This window comes from Mustela erminea, chromosome 14 (assembly GCF_009829155.1).
Source record: "Mustela erminea isolate mMusErm1 chromosome 14, mMusErm1.Pri, whole genome shotgun sequence".
Lineage (NCBI taxonomy): Eukaryota > Metazoa > Chordata > Mammalia > Carnivora > Mustelidae > Mustela > Mustela erminea.
This window is the reverse complement of record NC_045627.1, coordinates 17,033,017-17,051,313: the sequence shown is the minus strand read 5'-3', so window position 1 is coordinate 17,051,313 and position 18,297 is coordinate 17,033,017. Positions and strand designations below refer to the sequence as shown.

The window sequence follows — 18,297 nt, the reverse complement described above, 5'->3', positions numbered from 1 at the left end:
GATTTTATTTATTTATTTGACAGAGAGAGACACAAGGAGAGAGTAAACACAAGCGGGGGAGTGAGAGAGAGAAGCAGGCTTCCCGCTGAGCAGGGAGCCCCATGTAGGTCTCGATCCCAAGACCCCAGGATCACGACCTGAGCCAAAGGCAGCCGCTTAATGATTGAGCCACCCAGGTGCTTGGGGGACATATTTTAGCACAGATTTAGATCCAAAAATTTACCAAATTTTTGTTATATGTCTGGGAATGTGGTGGAGAGTATACTCTAGACTTTAAGGGAACTGCTTCCTCATTCACACAACAAATATGTATACATAGCAGGTACTGTTCTAAACTCACGATAGAAGATAAAAACAAATGTCCCAAGTACTGGGCCCAGTGGTGCCTGATCCTCTGTGGTTTTTTTTTTTAAGGAGAAGCTAAAACCTGAATTTTTATATGAAATCTCCCCATTTTTAAAATATTAATAACTAACTTGGAATTTTTAAAGTTTTCTGTAACAACAAAATTAAGCATTTATAACAGTCAAATGTTGTCTTCGGGGCTGGAGCTTAATATCTAAAGAAGTTTGAAGTCTAAAGAAGTATGCAGGCTCTCCCCGGCTGGGCAGGATTTGGGTGAGTTGTGAGGTCCCAGGAGGGAGGAGGGTGTTTCTGCCACTGCTTGCAAAGGCGTGGAGGCAGCCAAGCCGGCTGTTGGGGATGTGATGGAGGACGTGATCCCCCTGATGGAGGATACCTGTGTCCTTACCGGTGTCGGCCACGGTCTCCCTTGGGCCTCGCTGCATCACCCTTTCTAGGTTAAACTATGGCATTTGTCGGCATGCACGTCCAGCTGCCTAAACAGGACACGGTATTGCACAAGACAGACCTTTGTCTCTGTCCCGGTCTGAGCATGAGCAGCAGCCTAGAGGGCTTCCTCTCTCTTCTTGCTTTGCCGTGCCTTGGGCTCCTGTGCTCGTGCACCTGCGTGGCCGCGTCAGCGGGCAGGAAGGGCCCCAGTGGGTGGGGGAGGCCGGCTCCCTTTCTCTAGGGGCAGGATCCAGACTTTGATCACAGTACTTCCGCTCACACTCCCTGGCAGGGCCTGGGGACATGGCCACATCTAAGGCCAAGGCAGGCTGGAAAAATGTAGGTTTTTACTGGGGCCACTATATAGTAGCTAACAATTGTATTTTTCTTTGAGAAAAAGAGTGGATATCGCAAATACTGGCAGTCTGTGGCATTTGCTTTTCTGGGTCGCAGGGTCTATGAGGTCAGGCACCTCCCACGGTGCCCTCAGTTTTCTTTGTCTTTTTTTAAGATTTATATATTTATTTTAGAGAGGAGAAGGGCCAAGGGAGGGGGGATCAGAGCCGACACAGAGCCCGACTCGATTCCACGGCCCTGTGATCACGACCGAAACCTAAGTCAACGGTCGGACACTTTGCCGACTGAGCCACCCAGCAGCCCCTGCCCTCAGTTTTTAAAATTATTTTAGTAGGACCGCAGTAGCACCAACGGAAGGTGACACTCAGCATGTACTTTTTCCTTTTAGATTCTTCTGGACCACACTTTTGGTGTTTAGATTGAAGTCACATGGCGAGGTTTTGTTTTGTTTTGTTTGCATGGTTGGTCTAGAGCAGTGTTTTTCAATAAGCATTTTTTTTCAAGATTTTATTTATTTATTTGACAGACAGAGAGTAGGCAGAGAGGCAGGCAGAGAGAGAGGAGGAAGCAGACTCCCCACTGAGCAGAGAGCCCGATGCGGGGCTCGATCCCAGGACCCTGAGATCATGACCTGAATTGAAGGCAGAGGCTTAACCCACTGAGGCACCCAGCCACCCCTAAAGCAGTGTTTTTCAAACGTCTTGGACTTGGGACCCCTTTGCCCTCTTAAAAATTACGAAGGATACTCACAAGCTTTGCCTGTATGGTCTTTATGGATTGATATTTATTGTATTAAAAACTGAAACGACGTTGACAGGGATATGCAAATAAGCCATCCCCCCTCTGGACGTCTCCGCTGCAGAACCGTGACAGATAGATGGTAAAGGAGCAAATAACGTCTGAGGGATAGTATGAAAATAATGCTGACCTCGCACACCGCTCACTGGGGTCTTGGGGATCCTGCCGCACAGCTGAACTGCTACTGGTCTAGAGAACGTCACTGGCTATGTTGACTTGGGTAACAGATTGTGTTGGAAATAATAGATGCTAGGATTAGTGGTTAAAAAACAAATTCAGACAAGACCGCTCCCTCTGAGGAGTGCATGGTCCAAAGAAATGAGTTGACCGACCCATCTATAAACTTCTTTCATCTTACATTTGAGGGGAGTCAGTTTCTATTGGTGAATTACAGGTAAGTTTATGTGTGGGCGTTAATAGTGATGGGTTTGCATCTATGGCAAGGTAATAAAAGCCCATGTTCGGGACACCTGGGTGGCTCAGTCGGTTAAGCCGCTGCCTTCTGCTGAGGTCATGATCCCAGGGTCCTGGGATCGAGTCCCGCATCGGGGTCCTTGCTCAGGGGGGAGCCTGCTTCTTTCTCTGCTTCTACCTGCCACTTTGCCTGCTCGTCCTCTCTCTCTCTGACAAATAAATAAATAAACTCTTTAAATAAATAAATAAATAAAAGCCCATTTCAAGATCTATTGAATTATGCATTTTGTACATTCAGAAGATCATTACAGAAAAGTTGGTTTGAGTCTTGTGCCAGCTGGTCATTGTTTTTGGGCACCTAGGCCTGGCCACCAGGAACCTTCTCTCACTGGGCCCATCCCACTGCCTCCCGTGGAAGTGTCAAGTGCTGGGCATTTGCATTTTCCGGTGCCTGGCTGTGGGCATGTGACCTAGGCTCCGCCAGCCACAGAACTCCATCTCATACTTTGAACTAGAAACTGGTGACATCAAACAAGACACGGCAGCTGGTGGCTGTGCTGGAAGCTGGGGGACCCGCTTCCACTCACACCAGTGCTGCTGAGTGATTTGGGGGGATTACATAGCCTCCAATCCCCATTTCCCAGGCCCTCCTGGAAATCTGTGATCTTCCCATTTTCTTATGAATTCAAGAGTGGGTGCCTTCGCTTGCAGCGAGGGGCCCTGCTTGATGCGTTCCCAAAGACAGCGTCCCTGCAACTATTATTTGGAAACCTCACATGTCAGATTTCCCCAGGCCGTGTCCTAACCATCAGTGCTGCTTGGTGGGCTCACAACGGCTGGATACAGAAGCCCTGTGGGTGAGTTCTAGGAATCTGCATTTTAAATAAGCCCCAGGCTGGCATAACTTTTAGATACAGTAAAGTTTAAGAAGCACTGTTGCAGTGTTTTTAATTTTTTAAAATTGTTTGTTCTCCATGTAAGGATCTGAGCAACCCCTAAAAAATAGCTCTAGGCTTCTGCAAGACCCTAGTCAATGACTAACTAGTGTTTCATTGTCTCCTTCCCTCCCTTCCCCCCACCCAGCCCCAAATTTCCCATAAGCCTTTTTGTTCTGTCTCTTTAACTGTTTTAATGTCTTTCTTTCTCTTCCTTCCTTCCCTCCTTCCTTCCTCTCTCTCTTCCTTCCTTCTTTTCTCTTCTTTCCTTTCCCTGGTGTATTTCTTCTTACCAAGGACTCGTAATTCTCCCAAATAATGTTGCCTGCATTCTGAGATACCAGAATACCAGAATTAATTAAGGTTTTAAGCTACACTGTGACTGTGCCCCCCCCCCCCCAGGTCGTTACTTTCTCGGCCATTCCTGCAGGCGACAAGCTTAAATCTCCCTGTCTAGGGGTCCCTGGGTGGCTCAGTGGGTTGAGCTTCTGCCTTCAGCTCGGGTTGTGGTCTCGGGGTCCTGGGATCCAGCCGCGCGTTGGGCTCTCTGCTCAGTGGGAGGCCTGCTTCCCCCTCTCCTTCTGCCTGCCTCTCTGCCTGCTTGTGGTTTCTGTCAGATAAGTCAATAAAATCTTAAAAAAAAAAACAAAAAAAGCCAACTTCCTGTCTACTCCAGGAATCACTAGAGAAGATGAAGGATGCCACGTGACCTTCTGTGGAGGGTTTCTAACCTCCTGTGGAGGGTTTCTTGGGCATGGATTCAGGCCAGAAAAAAAGCCGGAAGGGTTGAATGGTCAATGGGTGAGATTTCTAGAATCACAGAATGCTATGATCAGAATGAATGAATGTAGGTTAAACTCCCCCCCCCCCCCCCCCGTCATGAGTAAGGAACTGAAGAGAAGTTGTGTCCAGCAACACATAAATGATCTGTGGAGTAAAGAGCCAAAATAAATTTAGAAGTGGGAAGTGGTGTCATGGAGTGGGAGCCCAAGTAGTGTCAGAGAGGAGAGAATATTCGTGGAGGGACTGTTTGAACCCGAGCACATTCACGTAACTCCGAGCCTCAGGTTCTACAACTGCAAACTAAAGACCCTCGTAAGAGCGGACACTTCTGTAGTCTTGACTGTGCTAGGAACTATACCAAGCACTTCCTCTGCTAACTCATCTCATCCTTATCGCATCGATATGACATAGGTCACATTATTTCCCCCAACAACACTTGTCCACAAAAGGCCATATAATGTACGTAAAGTCTCATAGCTGACACACCTGTTTTCTTGTGCTGCTTTACAAGTCACCACAAGCGTCATGGCCTTAGAGGCCATACACTTATTACCGCCGAGTTTTGTGGGTTTGGTGTCTGGGCACAGCATAACCCAGCTCCTCGGCTCAGGAGCTCACAGGGCAGCAAGGGAGGTGCTGCCCTGGGTTAGGGACTCATCTGAGGCTCGGGCTGCTCTTCCAAACTGACATGATTTCCAGCAGAATTCTTGTCCCTGCAGCTGTGGTTATTTATGGCGGCTGAGTCTTCCAGGCCAGTGGGAGACTGTCTCAATCTTTGAAAGGTCTCGCCTGATTAGGCCAGGCCCACCCAGGGTCATCTTTCTTTGGATTGCTTCAGTGCCGGCTGGTCAGATGTCTTTATCTATCTACAGAACTCTTCATCCTTGCTACGTGACATAACGTGAACATGGGAGAAGTATTCCCTCACCTCTGTTGTGTTCTGTGGATTAGAAGTCGGTTATAGGTCTCCTGCACACTCAAAGGGAGCCTGGAGACTGAGGAGCAGGAGTCTGAGAGCTGTCTTACAATTCTGCCTTCCACAACTAGAATAGCTTAGCCTAGGCCCAGACGGACTCCACCCAGCATAGGAGGCCACCGCCCCAGCGTCCAAGCTCTTCACGGCAAAAACAAAGTAAACCCACTTCACAACCCTGCGTGGAGTTCTGAGTAAGAAAACCCCCAGAAGACACACCGCGCACTAGGCAATCACGAAGTCTCGTCCCACCCCCGTTTTCAAAGGTCTGCTTTCAAGGAAACCGAGCCACCTGCCGTTTTGTTTTTTTCGGGAGATTTCCAAAGTCTCTCTAAAAACTCAGGTTATGTAAGTCGATTTGAAGTGTTTATATTCTGAGCCAGAAATAACCCGGGGTTTGAGAGTTGAGACTCAGATTCTCTAAAAATAAATAAATAAATAAATAAGAATAATAATAAATAATAACCATAGCTCTTCTTTTTGTCTTTGAAACAGATGAAGTGATTGAGAAGAGACAGTGAACCCCTTCATTCTGCGGACAGGACAAGATGGATCAGCCGTTTACTGTGAATTCTCTGGTAGGTAGCGCCAACCCATACCTTCCACACGGCCTGAAAACCCGAAAAGAAGAACAGAAACATATCACATGGGAAATGAGTCACCCTCCCTTCACGAAGTTGAGCACTTGTCGCTTCTTATCCATCTGTGCGGTCCCCTCCTATGAGGAAGTGACTAATAAAGCCCTCTTCACTGGAACTAAAAATAATTCTTTTTGTCCACAAAAGTGTGAAATTTTAATCTCTCTGGTTAGATTCCAAGAGGGTGGGGGAGGGGCACTTGAGAATCGACTTTGTAAGCAGGGACTTCATCCTTTGTGCCTCCACTTCTTCAAGGAGAATACCTGGAAGCTTCTCTGGTGTGGGAACGACCAAGGGAGACATTCTACATACAACAGGTCCATGTTGCTCTGGGATCCAGTGCAAAGGTCCGCACGCTCAAAACTCTCATTCTCCCTTCTCTGGCTACATCTTAGGAGGGGTGACAGGAGCCCTGGGATCGCAGGGACATATTGTGTGTCCCAGATCATTCTCAGGGTGAGAATGTAGGCACATTATGTAACCTTCATGGCCCCGTTTTTCTACTTTGCACATTACAACCATTGGGAACAATATTTTTAAGGTTCGCAGCCAATCATGGGGGCTTGATCAGGGGAAGCTGTTATGATCATTAGCCTTCTCTGATAGCCAGCACCTGCCCGTGCAAAGCTTTAGCCCCAGATCATAGAGAAATGGAGGGGGCATCCAGGTGGCTCAGTGGTTAAGCATCTGCCTTCGGCTCAGGTCATGATCCCAGGGTCCTGGGGTCGAGCCCTGCATGGGGGGGGGGGTGGAGGTCGCTGCTCAGCAGGGAGTCTGCTTCTCTCTCTCTCCCACTCCCCCTGTTTGTGCTTGCTCTCTCTCTGTCAAATAAGTAAATCTTTAAAAAAAAACAAAGAAAGAAAGAAATGGAGGGCCTGGTTCTTGCTCTCAAATAGGTTATGGCCCAGGTCCTCTTTGCCAGGAACGTCCTTCACAGAGGCTTGGTTGCTTTGAGAGGATGAGGAGTGGAGAACTGTAGGAACTTCTTTGTTTTCAGACCCCATGCTGTCGGGGCGCTGTGGGGGGGATCCCACCCACAGAGGAAGGGATCATCCTTTTGGAGTGTCTCACGTGTTTTCCATGTCTTACGTGTTAGCCACGATTAAAATGTTAGTAGACATGACAGTGTCAAACGAACACTATGGCTTTTTCATCGGGATATTTTGTATTTTGTAAGATATCACAAACCCGACTTGATAGATCGATGAAGACAGGAGGCTCTTTCCTCATTTATTCTGAGATCAATTTTGAATTTGGAAAGGATAGGACCGTTCAACAGAGGAAAAATAAATCTTATTTTCACGTCCAAGTAAAATCTAGTTATAATCACAATGCACCTGTTTCCTTCTTCCTCCTTTATTTGGTAAATGTATTGATTATTGTCTGTGCTGCAAGGAATATGCTACATCCTGAGGGAACATGGACACTGCATACAAATAATTATAATTCAGTGCAGACTGTTTAGTAATAAAGAGTGGACCAATTACTTTTGCACGTGTAGGAACCTGGAAACCCTCTTTGGAAAATGGGCTAATTTCCATAGGTTTTTTTTTTTCTCCTCATTTTTTGATGCCATTGATGCCTTTATCTGTCGTCGAATAGCAGCATTTTCCCCGGGTGCTGCCGGGAGCGACAGGTGCGCGTGGCGTGGCTGCCACGTCCCGGGCTTCTCCCTTGGACGAGATGCCCGCACTCAGGCCTGAGGCTGAGACGCCGCAAGCTTCCATTCCTGCTTCTGAGGAGGGGAAGCCTCCAGCAGCTTCTCAGAAATTAGAAAGTCTTTTCGAAAACTGTAGGAGCAGCCCAGCAGGGTCTGGCTAGAAGGAAGTGTGCCTTTGCGTAAGGTGAGGTCCCGGAGGCGGGGCTGGGTGTTGTGTGCGGTCACACCTCCCTCTTCTCACGATTCTGGACCCAGTGAGAACTGATTGAAGACGCCGAGGTCGAAAATCCAGTGTCTGCTTTATTCTTTATCACTTGGCCCTGGAGACAGACTCCGGGAGACTCGCAAGTCTCCTTATCCCTTCCGCTCTAAACTGAACTTGCCACCTTGTCACGGGAGGGATCGCTGGAGACTTCCGGGCTAGGAAGCCCAGGCCCTGAGGACCCCAGCCTCCTCGGGGAGAAGGAAACAGGGAAGAGAACAGGTTTATGCCTCTGTGGCTGGTTGTAGATTTCCCCTTTAGAAATAAGAATCAGGGTGCCTGGGTGGCTCAGTGGGTTCAGCATCTGCCTTCGGCTCAGGTCATGATTTCAGGGTCCTGGGATGGAGCTGGTCATGACTGCAGGGTCCTGGGATCAAGCCCCGCCATCGGCTCTCTCAAATAAATAAATAAAATCTTAAAAAAAACAAAAAAGAAGAAAACAAAAAAATAATTCCAGGTCTCTAGGGTTCTGTCTGCTACAGAATTACCACCACGGTGGCCCCCTCCCCAGGCATGGAAAGAGCTATACACACGGGACTCTGTAGCCTGTCCTGATGGCTTGGATCCATCCTTCCTGGCCAGACTAAAATCCATTCCACCTGGATTTCTTTTTTTAAGTTTCTACAGACCTTTTAATGGAAGGCGCTGCCCTTGACTGACAGAGGCAGTTCCGGGAGCTAAATTTGCTCTGGGCTAATTCCTTTCCTATTGATCAAAGGATGCTAGAGGGGTCTAAGGCAGCGTTTCCCAAACAGGCAGCACGGGGCAGTGCCTCGGGGAACATAAATTCAACCCTGGGTTCTTCAAGCCCGCCTCTAATCTGTCAATGCCAGGGGAGGCCTGTTGGGAATTTTTTTTTTTTTTTAATTAAGAAACGTACTTTATTTTTTTAAATTTATTTTTAATTTTCAGCATAACAGTATTCATTATTTTTGCACCACACCTAGTGCTCCATGCAATCTGTGCCCTCTATAATACCCACCACCTGGTACCCCGACCTCCGACCCCCCGCCCCTTCAAAACCCTTAGATTGTTTTTCAGAGTCCATAGTCTCTCATGGTTCACCTCCCCTTCCAATTTCCCCCAACTCCCTTCTCTCTAACTCCCCATGTCCTCCATGCTATTTGTTACGCTGAATACCCAACTTTTGTAGCAACATGGACGGGACTGGAGGAGATTATGCTGAGTGAAATCAGTCAAGCAGAGAGAGTCAACTATCATATGGTTTCACTTATTTTTGTAGCATAACAAATAGCATGAAGGGCATGGGGAATTTTTTTTTTTTTAAAAAACACTTTGTTAAAGGTTTTATTTATTTACTTAGAGAGAGAGAGAAAGCGAGAGAAATCAGGAGCAGGGGGAGGGGCAGAGGGAGAAGCAGCCTCCCCGCTGAGCAGGAAGCTGGTCTTGGAGCTCCATCCCAGGACCTGGGACCATGACCTGAGCTAGAAGCAGACGCTTAACCCACTCAGCCACCTAGGCACCTGGGGACTCTGTACTTTGAAGAAACTCCCAGTTGATGCTGGCAGTGCTGGTGCATAGAGTGCGCTTGGAGATGCAGTGGTCTAGAGCTGGGGTCAGCAGACGGGGGTGTGAGCGCCAAAGTCACGCACTTGTTTTTAAAACAGAACCAGGATCCTTTGCTTACATGTTGTGTGTGGCCGTTTGTCCCTCAGCAGAGCTTAAGTAGTTGTGGTGGGGACTCTAGGGCCTACAAAGCCCCAAATATTTGCTCTACGGCCTTTAACAAGAAAAAGAAGTTGACATTTTTGCCTTTCCGAAGCACTGACCTTTCCGCTGAATCACAGAACAGTTATCCTGAATGCATACGTTCTGTTTTTTCCCCAAATGTGTACAGATGCTATTTTCATGAATAAAATACAAATGTATGCCTTAACATCACTGACTTTTTCTTAGTAATGACTTTCATTATTTTCTCAGTCAGGGACTAATTAGCCGTGCCTGTTAATGTACTTTATTACGTGCAGGTCCAAGAGTCTTTTTATGTTAAAAAGAAATGGGAGGTATCCATGGGCTTGAAGAGGACTTACTGGTGGGGTTTCATTCACTGGGTGAAGAAGCACAGAGGTCCTAAAATCTTCTTATTAAACGGGATATGTTCTGGAAGAGAACTGAATCAAAGAGTAACTTTGAATACAGGCCATCTCTTGGAGACCCTTCAGAGCGGAAGGACATGAGCCCTACGCAGGCAAGAGTCTGCCTGTTGGCCTGTTTCACGTGGGCCAGAATGGAAATAGCCATGAAGACACAAATCTTAGTGATACTTTACCTAAAATAACCTAAAACATTTGCATACCCAGGAACTGGCACAGCATGGTACCCTGAACCCTAAAGGAGATTTTGCCCCCAACACAAAGGTGTGTCTATCCTAGAGATGCATGTCTTTTTGGTGTGAAGCCCATGTGTTTCTGGCCAAAGGTTTCACTTTCATCATTACCATGAACTCTTACTAAACGCCTTCCTTAGGTACTGGTATCGGGGATTGAGTACAGAAAATACACCTGTCATTTCAGTCCTGTTCATTTCCTATGTCTACTCAGATTTCATTTTTTGCTTTGCAGAAAAAGTTAGCTGCTATGCCTGACCACACGGATGTTTCCCTGAGTCCAGAAGAGCGAGTCCGAGCCCTCAGCAAGCTTGGCTGTAACATTACCATCACGGAAGACATCACTCCGCGCCGTTATTTTAGATCTGGAGTGGAGATGGAGAGGATGGCGTCGGTGTATTTGGAAGAAGGAAATTTGGAAAATGCCTTCGTCCTCTATAATAAATTTATAACGTAAGTCTTTTTTTTTTTTTTTGGTAGGGAGAGGTCTTTGAAATGAGAAAAATGGGGGGAAATATTTACGTGCTATTTCAGTGAGATGGTTTGGGCTCCAGGAACATTGTCATATTCGGGCCAGTTTTGCAATCTCCAAAAGCATTAACTGTCCCAGGTTTTTCAGTTACCAAGTAATGTGTTCAAAGGCGTCCCCGCAGCATCCCTGAGGCTCAGGCATGGAGGGAGTCTCGGGGACAGGAGCGCAGGGTATTGACGTGTGTGTGCCTGTCTTTGTCACTCTTCACCAAGAATATGTCATTTTGTGCCATCCTCCCCCCCCCACAGGAATGTAGGCTTCATGAGAGCAGGAGCCATATTAAGCTCTGTCCACAGCGCCTGGAACAGACCATTAAGGGTTTTAAAATTTGACTTGTTGGCTTGAGAAGGGGAAGTTAAAAGAAGATTTGACTCAGGGATAGAAAGCAGCAGTCAGTTTCGCTTTGTAGTTCGTATTTTTCTTTAAGATTTCTGTATTTATTTGAGAGAGAGAGCAGGAGGAGAGAGGGGGAGAGAGAATCTCAAGCATACTCCCCGCTGAGCTTGGAGCCCCCCCACCATGGGGCTCTATCCCAGGACCCTGAGATCATCACCTGAGCCGAAATCAAGCCGTGGCCACTTAACCAACTGAGCCACCCAGGCATCCCTACTTAGTATTTTAAGGCAATTTATTGGGACACCTGGGTGGCTCAGTTGGTTAAGCGTCTGCCTTTGGCTCAGGTCATGATCCCAGGGTCCTGGGATCAAGTCCTGCATCAGGCTCCTTGCTCAGCAGGGCGCCTGCTTCTCCCTCTGCCATTTCTCTCTGCTCATGCTCGCGCTCTCTCTCTGTCTCTCAAATAAATGAATAGGATCTTTTTTTTTTTTTTTAAAGAGGTAATTTATTTAGCGGTGCAATAGTGCTATGTATAAAAGAGAGTCAAACTGTTGAAAAAATACCCTACTTTCCATCAGACACATGCTTGTAACTGACATAGTCCTGAACCCCATACACTGACTTTATTTAAAAGTCGCATGATGATTGACATCCCTCGTTCAGTCGGGGACCTAACCTGAGAACTTCTGAGAAAGCCGATGGCTGGCAACACTCAGCCTACCTGGGGAAACCGCTGGTTTCTAGAGAGCTAACGATAAATACGGAATTGGAAGCTGTTCGACATCAGTGATAGCACACATATCCCAAAAACGTTGATTTCTGAACTCTGAGTCACCATTCACTAAAATTTGTTTTGTCCTCTGCTGGTGTTTTTCATCCACGTTCATGGAAGGGGGGGCATCGACGGTAAGTAAGTGTGGTAAGGCGAACAGCCCCTGTACTGTCTGCGTTAGCGAATCACTGGAATGTTGGAATTCCCTTCCATCATTTACCACGTGACAATTTGTAATTCTCTGCCCCGTGGGCCTCAGTTCCTTATTACAAATGGAAGACGTAAGGGCAGAAATCTCTCTTACCTCCAAATGGAAGACTTCTCTAAGCTCTCTTTAACTCCCAACTTTGTGTCTTTATTCCATTTAGAAAGAAGAGTGACTTTAGGCAACTAACAATTTATGTAGCCTCCTTAAACCGTAATTTTCTCACCCAAGAAATGAGTTATTTTACCATCCCCATGCCCCGTAGGGCAATGTGACAAGAGCATGTGTGATCTGTGAGCGAGAAGGCACCAGTAATTATAAGGTATTGCATATCAGTTGATCATAAATAGTATTGATAGCCCGTCATGGTCTATCAAGGAAGGACTTTTTTTTAAATTAACAAATATTTACTGAGCATACATCATGAGCTGGACATAGTTCTACCAGCTAGGGAGACATCAGTAAGGAAAAAAAAAAACCACCACCAACAAAAACCAAGAATTCCCTGCCCTTTGGAAAGCAAAATCTTCATTTTACATGGAAGTGGTGAATCCGGTTTGGTCTAAGGATTTCCCTTTACCTCTGCTGCCCCTTGTTCCTCAAAAAGGTGAGGAAAAATAATGAATTCCTAATTAGCACCTCCTCGGATCCACTAGGGATTCTGACTGTCATTTCTCTCAGCTGTGAATTTGCAGTTAAGAATTTTTGATATCAGGGCACCTGGGTGGCTCGGTGGGTGAAGCCTCTCTCTGCCTTTGGTCAGGTTGTGATCCCGGGGTCCTGGGATCGAGCCCCGCGTCGTGCTCCTTGCTTCTCTACGCCACTCTCATTCTCCCTCTCTCTCTCACACACACACGCATAAATAAATAAAATCTTTTAAAAAATGAATGTTTGATAGAGACACACAGACACAATGGCACTCCTGACTTATCAGTGGTCCTTTGAGTCTTTTTCAACTGTGAGAAGGGATTATGTTGATCTTTCTAATTCTCAACATTTTTACACCATCCTCCGTGTTGCCGGCAGGGCACGCAAGAGAGCTAGGGCTCTGGAGGATTGGGCACCCAGGACCCAAGAAGGACTGAAGTGACAGGGTCTGTTAGGGAGGGTCCTGAGCCTCTTAACCTCAGCGCTCCATCTGCCAGGCTTACTACCCTGGAATGCCAAAACCATGATCTTGCCAGCCCTTGGTGGAAAGGCTGATGGAAAGAATGTAGGTTAAATAATAATGGATTAAGCACGTCCTTTTTGAAAAGGAGTTTCCTCCTTGTATTAGAAACCGTCACTGATGGGGGTACCTGGTTGGCTCAGTCAGTTCCACGTTCGACTCTTGATTTTGGCTCAGGTCATGATCTCAGGGTCATGGGATGGAGCCCCCCACTGGGCTCCACACTCGGCAGAATCTACTCCTCTCCCTCTCCTTCTCCTTCTGCCCTTCCTCCTGCTCATGCATGCGCTCTCTCTTTCTCTCACTAAAAATGAATAAAATTTTAAAAAAAAGAAACCATCGCTGAGCTTTTTCTGCCCTGTAACACTAAGATGTACTTTCTCTTCTAGCTTGTTTGTAGAAAAGCTTCCCAGCCATCGAGATTACCAGCAATGTGCAGTCCCAGAAAAGCAGGATATTATGAAGGTATTGTGGGGTTGATTCTCCCCCGGGGGATCCAGTGCTCCATACATCTCCATTATCAATCTCCTCCTCCTCCCTCCCTCCCTCTCATCCTCTGGAGAGTTTGAGCACAGAAAATTCATTCCATTAGCCAAGCAAGATGTTTCGATTTCTTCTTGGAACCTTTAAACATTGTTACAGAGCCAGTGTGGGATGTCTAATTGGAACTGGAAGGGGCAGAAAAGGAAAATGATCAAGAATGTGCTCAATCTCTCTGTGGTATGAAGACAGCATTATTCCCCGTTCCTCCCAGGGATTGGAGGGAAAGGTGGTCCAATTCCCCAGATTTGTATGAGAGTCATTTGGGCTGGTTTTGATTCTTCCATACAGTCCTGAACCCCAAAACTGAAAATTAGTGTTGATTATTAAAGTGGCCCCGAAGTTCTAGTTCTTTTTCTTGTACTACGTGGAAAAGCAGGCTATTATGAAGGTATTATGGGGTACTAGCTTAAGGCATAATCAAGTGTTTAAGGGTAAGCGGTGGCTTGAAATAGCCTCAAGGAAAAGGAAGACAGTTGCTGAAAAGTTATGTATTCGCCGTCAACCTTGGCAACCTGATAGAGTGAGCGGTATTTTTAGCTGAGAATATATATACTTTTAAATAACATTTTAAAAATGTTTCCTGTGTATCTGTGTTACGTAGTTTGGGTTGATCTTACATGGAGGAAAATAAAATGGTATATACAAAGCCAATTGCAACATGAAATTTTAAGTAACTCTCCAAAGATGCTTGACCATCTAATGGAGAAAAGGCTGTCTTACCAGTAAGTCTGGCCTGAGGCTGCCTGTAAGAACTCAGGTTTTGTCAAATGGTCATCTACATTAAAAAAAAATTTCTATACACCCTCATCTGAAGGGCCACTCACTGCCATTCCTTGTGTAGCAATTTCCATGGAATTCTCTTGTTCATTCAGACTCAGGCTGTTCTGTATGGGACTTGAGGGGGCCCAGCTGCCCAGCTGACTCTTTTGCTCTGATTTAGTTTTATTCTTTTTTTTTTTTCTCATGGTAAACCATTCTCCAAAATCATATACATTTTCTTTGTTTATGCTTGCTGAATAAATGGATGGATGGGAGGGTGGATGGGTGGATGGATGGGAGGATGGATGGGTGGATGGATGGATGGGAGGATGAATGGGAGGATGGATGGGTGGATGGATGGATGGGAGGATGGATGGATGGGAGGATGGATGGGAGGATGGATGGATGGATGAATGGGAGGATGAATGGGAGGATGGATGGGTGGATGGATGGATGGGTGGATGGATGGGTGGATGGATGGGAGGATGGATGGGTGGATGGATGGATGGGAGGATGAATGGGAGGATGGATGGGTGGATGGATGGATGGGTGGATGGATGGGAGGATGGATGGGAGGATGGATGGATGGGAGGATGGATGGGTGGATGGGAGGATGGATGGGTGGATGGATGAGAGGATGGATGGATGGATGGAGGATGGATGATGGATGGATGGATGGGATGGATGGATGGGAGGATGGATGGGAGGATGGATGGGTGGATGGATGGATGGATGGATGGGTGGATGGACGGGAGGATGGATGGGTGGATGGATGGGAGGATGGATGGGTGGATGGACGGGAGGATGGATGGGTGGATGGATGGGTGGATGGATAGATGGATGAATGGGAGGATGGATGGATGGATGGGAGGATGGATGGGTGGATGGATGGGAGGATGGGTGGATGGATGGATGGATAGGAGGACAGATGGGTGGATGGATGGATGGATGGATGGATGGGTGGGTGGATGGGTGGATGGATGGGAGGATGGATGGGTGGATGGGAGGATGGATGGGTGGATGGATGAGAGGATGGATGGATGGATGGGAGGATGGATGGATGGATGGATGGGAGGATGGATGGGTGGATGGATGGGAGGATGGGTGGATGGATGGATGGATGGGAGGATGGATGGGAGGATGGATGGGAGATGGATGGGTGGACGGATGGATGAATAGGAGGACAGATGGGTGGATGGATGGATGGATGGGTGGGTGGATGGGTGGATGGGAGGATGGATGGGAGGATGTGAGGATGGATGGGTGGATGGATGGATGGATGGGTGGATGGATGGAAAGGAGAATGGATGGGAGGATGGATGGATGAGAGGATGGAGGGGTGGATGGATGGGAGGATGGATGGATGGATGGATGGATGGATGGATGGATGACAGAAGATTAAAAAAATAGAAATTTCAGTGAAAAAGCCTGGCCAGAGTCAGAACATTTGGATTCTAGTCATAATGGGGCCACTAGCTAGTTGTCCTTCTAATCTCTATAGGCTTTGTTCCCTCATCTCTGAAATGGAGGGTTTGGCTAAATCAGGTTCCCCAGATTTTCTGGCCATTAAGAAGAATGACTGAGAATTTGTTTGAGATCCACATTCCCTAACCTCTTCTCTAGACCTGTGGGTTCAGGGGAACCTGGAGGAGGCCCGGGAATCTGCATTTGTATGCACAGTGCCTCGGCCTCTTTTTTATAGTCAAGCCCAGCAGTCCCTACCTACCTTCTCCAGTGTCCCTTCCAACTATGATGCCATAACATTTGCCCACAGTGGAATGTGCAGTTACAAGCCCACTGCTTAAAAACGGGGGTACCTCCCTAGAGAGAATGCTTATCTAACTACTGGAGTCCATGGAGCTCTTACAAAAGGGATAATGGTTTCCCTTCCCTACTGAAAAGTGGTGTTTTGGAGCCATAGCGAAGAGAGGTTTCTATGTCCACCATCATCTTTGGTTACTCGTGTCTTGATTTCTAATACACATGGCAGCTGTTTTTCTTTCTCAGCTGATGATCTGAAAGACTATACTGAGAATCCCACTAATCAATGTGTATATATATATTTTTAAAAGAAACTGAAGGAGATTGCATTCCCAAGGACAGATGAATTGAAAAAGGACCTTTTAAAGAAATATAACGTAGAATACCAGGAATATTTGCAAAGCAAAGTAAGTTCCATTGGTACATTTATCTCGTGACTGTTTTGTGTGCAGATATTTTTTTGAGTTTCATGTTCATGTGAGTTTTTCGAATGTCATGTCCATTTAAATTAAAAATTAAAGACGCAGTGATGTAAAAGCAATAAAAAAATCATGTTGAGATACAGGTTAAGCACTTGCACCAAAGATGTGGTATCTTTATTTCCTTGCAACGTCTAATCATGTGATGCATTGGAAAACAAATTTCCTACAGTGATTTAAAGGCAGCTTTTTCACCAACTCTTGCCACTTTAACCTTAAGACAGATGACCTCTTTTGGTGATGAACAGAGTCGGTAGGAGATAGGGAGAACAGTATATAATTTCTGATTTATCTTATTATGTAGGCTTTGGAAATGTGAATTCAATTCTTCGATCTTACAGTCAATATTACATTGAGAGGAAATAATAGCTAACCATGTGAGCAAAATGTAATTGTATCACCAATGGATGGTGGTTTCTGGATCATTATTACAGAAAGAGTAGCAATGGTAATGATGTCTAAGAGAGGAATGGCATTAAGAGAAAAAAAATTGATCCGTCTCTAGGACCTCAAGTTCAAAACTCGAATTCTTAAAGTCTTTAGCATTGTTATAAAAATGGCTTTGCCTTTCTTGTTCAATTGCGTATTTATGTGCTTTGGAATTATCACTCATTCTGACTCTCGCTGGAGTTCAGTCTTGTGAGCTCTGAATGTGGCACAGGGCTCCCGGTGTCCCGTGGGCGTAGCTGGAAGTCAGCATTGAGTGCAGCCTTTAGACCAAGGGACTGAGGGAATGTGGCAGTCTGAACATTCCCTCAAGTGCAACTATTGATCATTTGGATTTGACTTGAACTATGATACATGAGAATGACCTTGGGCGCTCAAACAAACCAACAGCAAAGGAAAGAAGAGTCCAGGCCAGTCTTCATCCTGTCTGCAACACTCCTGGGGTTGTCCTCTCAGGGTCTCCCAGGAAGGGACCGCCTGGTCTACCTTTAATGACACCAGTTTGGTCCCAGGTGGCAACAGTGTCCCAAAGTATAGGTCATGGAGATATCTCTGTGGAGATAGAGTGGCAGCCTTTACGCCTGGGATATGGGCATGCCCGTCAGTGAGCCCTTGCTGTAGGCAGGACAGGCATCACTGGGAGCTTTTTAGAAGTGCAGACTCTCACGCCACGCCCCACTCCTGCTGGGTCGGCTTCCACACTTCTGCCCAGACTCTGGGGGATTCATGGGCACCCCCAATGTGCGCTGTAAGCTGTGCCCCCACCCCAGCCCTACCAAAGCTACTTTTTCTCAAAACAACTTGAGGGGCTTATTAAAGATTTGTAGTCTTTAACCTAATAATGCCTAGATTTTTTTTTTTTTAAGACTGGGGAGCCTGGGAATCTTCATTTTAACAAGTTCCTGGCTCATCCTGATGGAGATGATTGCGCCATATTTTGAGGACCGATTCCTTGTGGTTCCCCCTTCTCCGTAAAGTTCTGGCTGTCTGAGTTCTAGAGTCTAGGGCAAGAGGTTCTAGGGCAACACTGACCAACAGAACTTCCTCCTGCGGTAGAAATGTTCCGTGTGGGAGCTGCTAGCCACATGGTATTAAAAGGTGGCTGGCAGGAAGGACTGCGGAACTCAGTGTCTAATGTCATTTCATTTAAATTAATTTAAACGTAAGTAGCCCACGGGGCTGGGCATTACCATATTGGACAGTGAAGTCTAGAGCGACAGAACCATTTCTGAGATGGTCCACTCTGGTTCTCAGTCAGGCAGGCCAAGTAGCCAACCCTGACCTTGGTTTTCTGGTATTTGTTTAAAGCGCAGGGGAATGGAGGGAACTTGACTGT

General features: G+C 46.5%; 1 protein-coding gene across 7 annotated transcripts in view; it reads left to right on the top strand.

The window, feature by feature from the left end:
• STAMBPL1 (STAM binding protein like 1) overlaps nucleotides 1-18,297 on the top strand; it is a 48,851-nt gene that overhangs the window by 19,979 nt on the left and 10,575 nt on the right. For 5 of the 7 annotated variants that reach the window (XM_032312607.1, XM_032312605.1, XM_032312610.1 and 2 more), the window contains exons 2-5: nucleotides 5,548-5,630; nucleotides 10,195-10,412; nucleotides 13,362-13,437; nucleotides 16,347-16,442. In XM_032312607.1, the coding sequence (XP_032168498.1) occupies nucleotides 5,601-5,630; nucleotides 10,195-10,412; nucleotides 13,362-13,437; nucleotides 16,347-16,442 (420 nt within the window). In that variant the 5' untranslated portion in view covers nucleotides 5,548-5,600. Of the gene's footprint in view, nucleotides 1-5,380; nucleotides 5,401-5,547; nucleotides 5,631-10,194; nucleotides 10,413-13,361; nucleotides 13,438-16,346; nucleotides 16,443-18,297 lie in introns of those variants that run through there. The other 2 variants (XM_032312609.1, XM_032312611.1) reach the window with 2 other exon arrangements.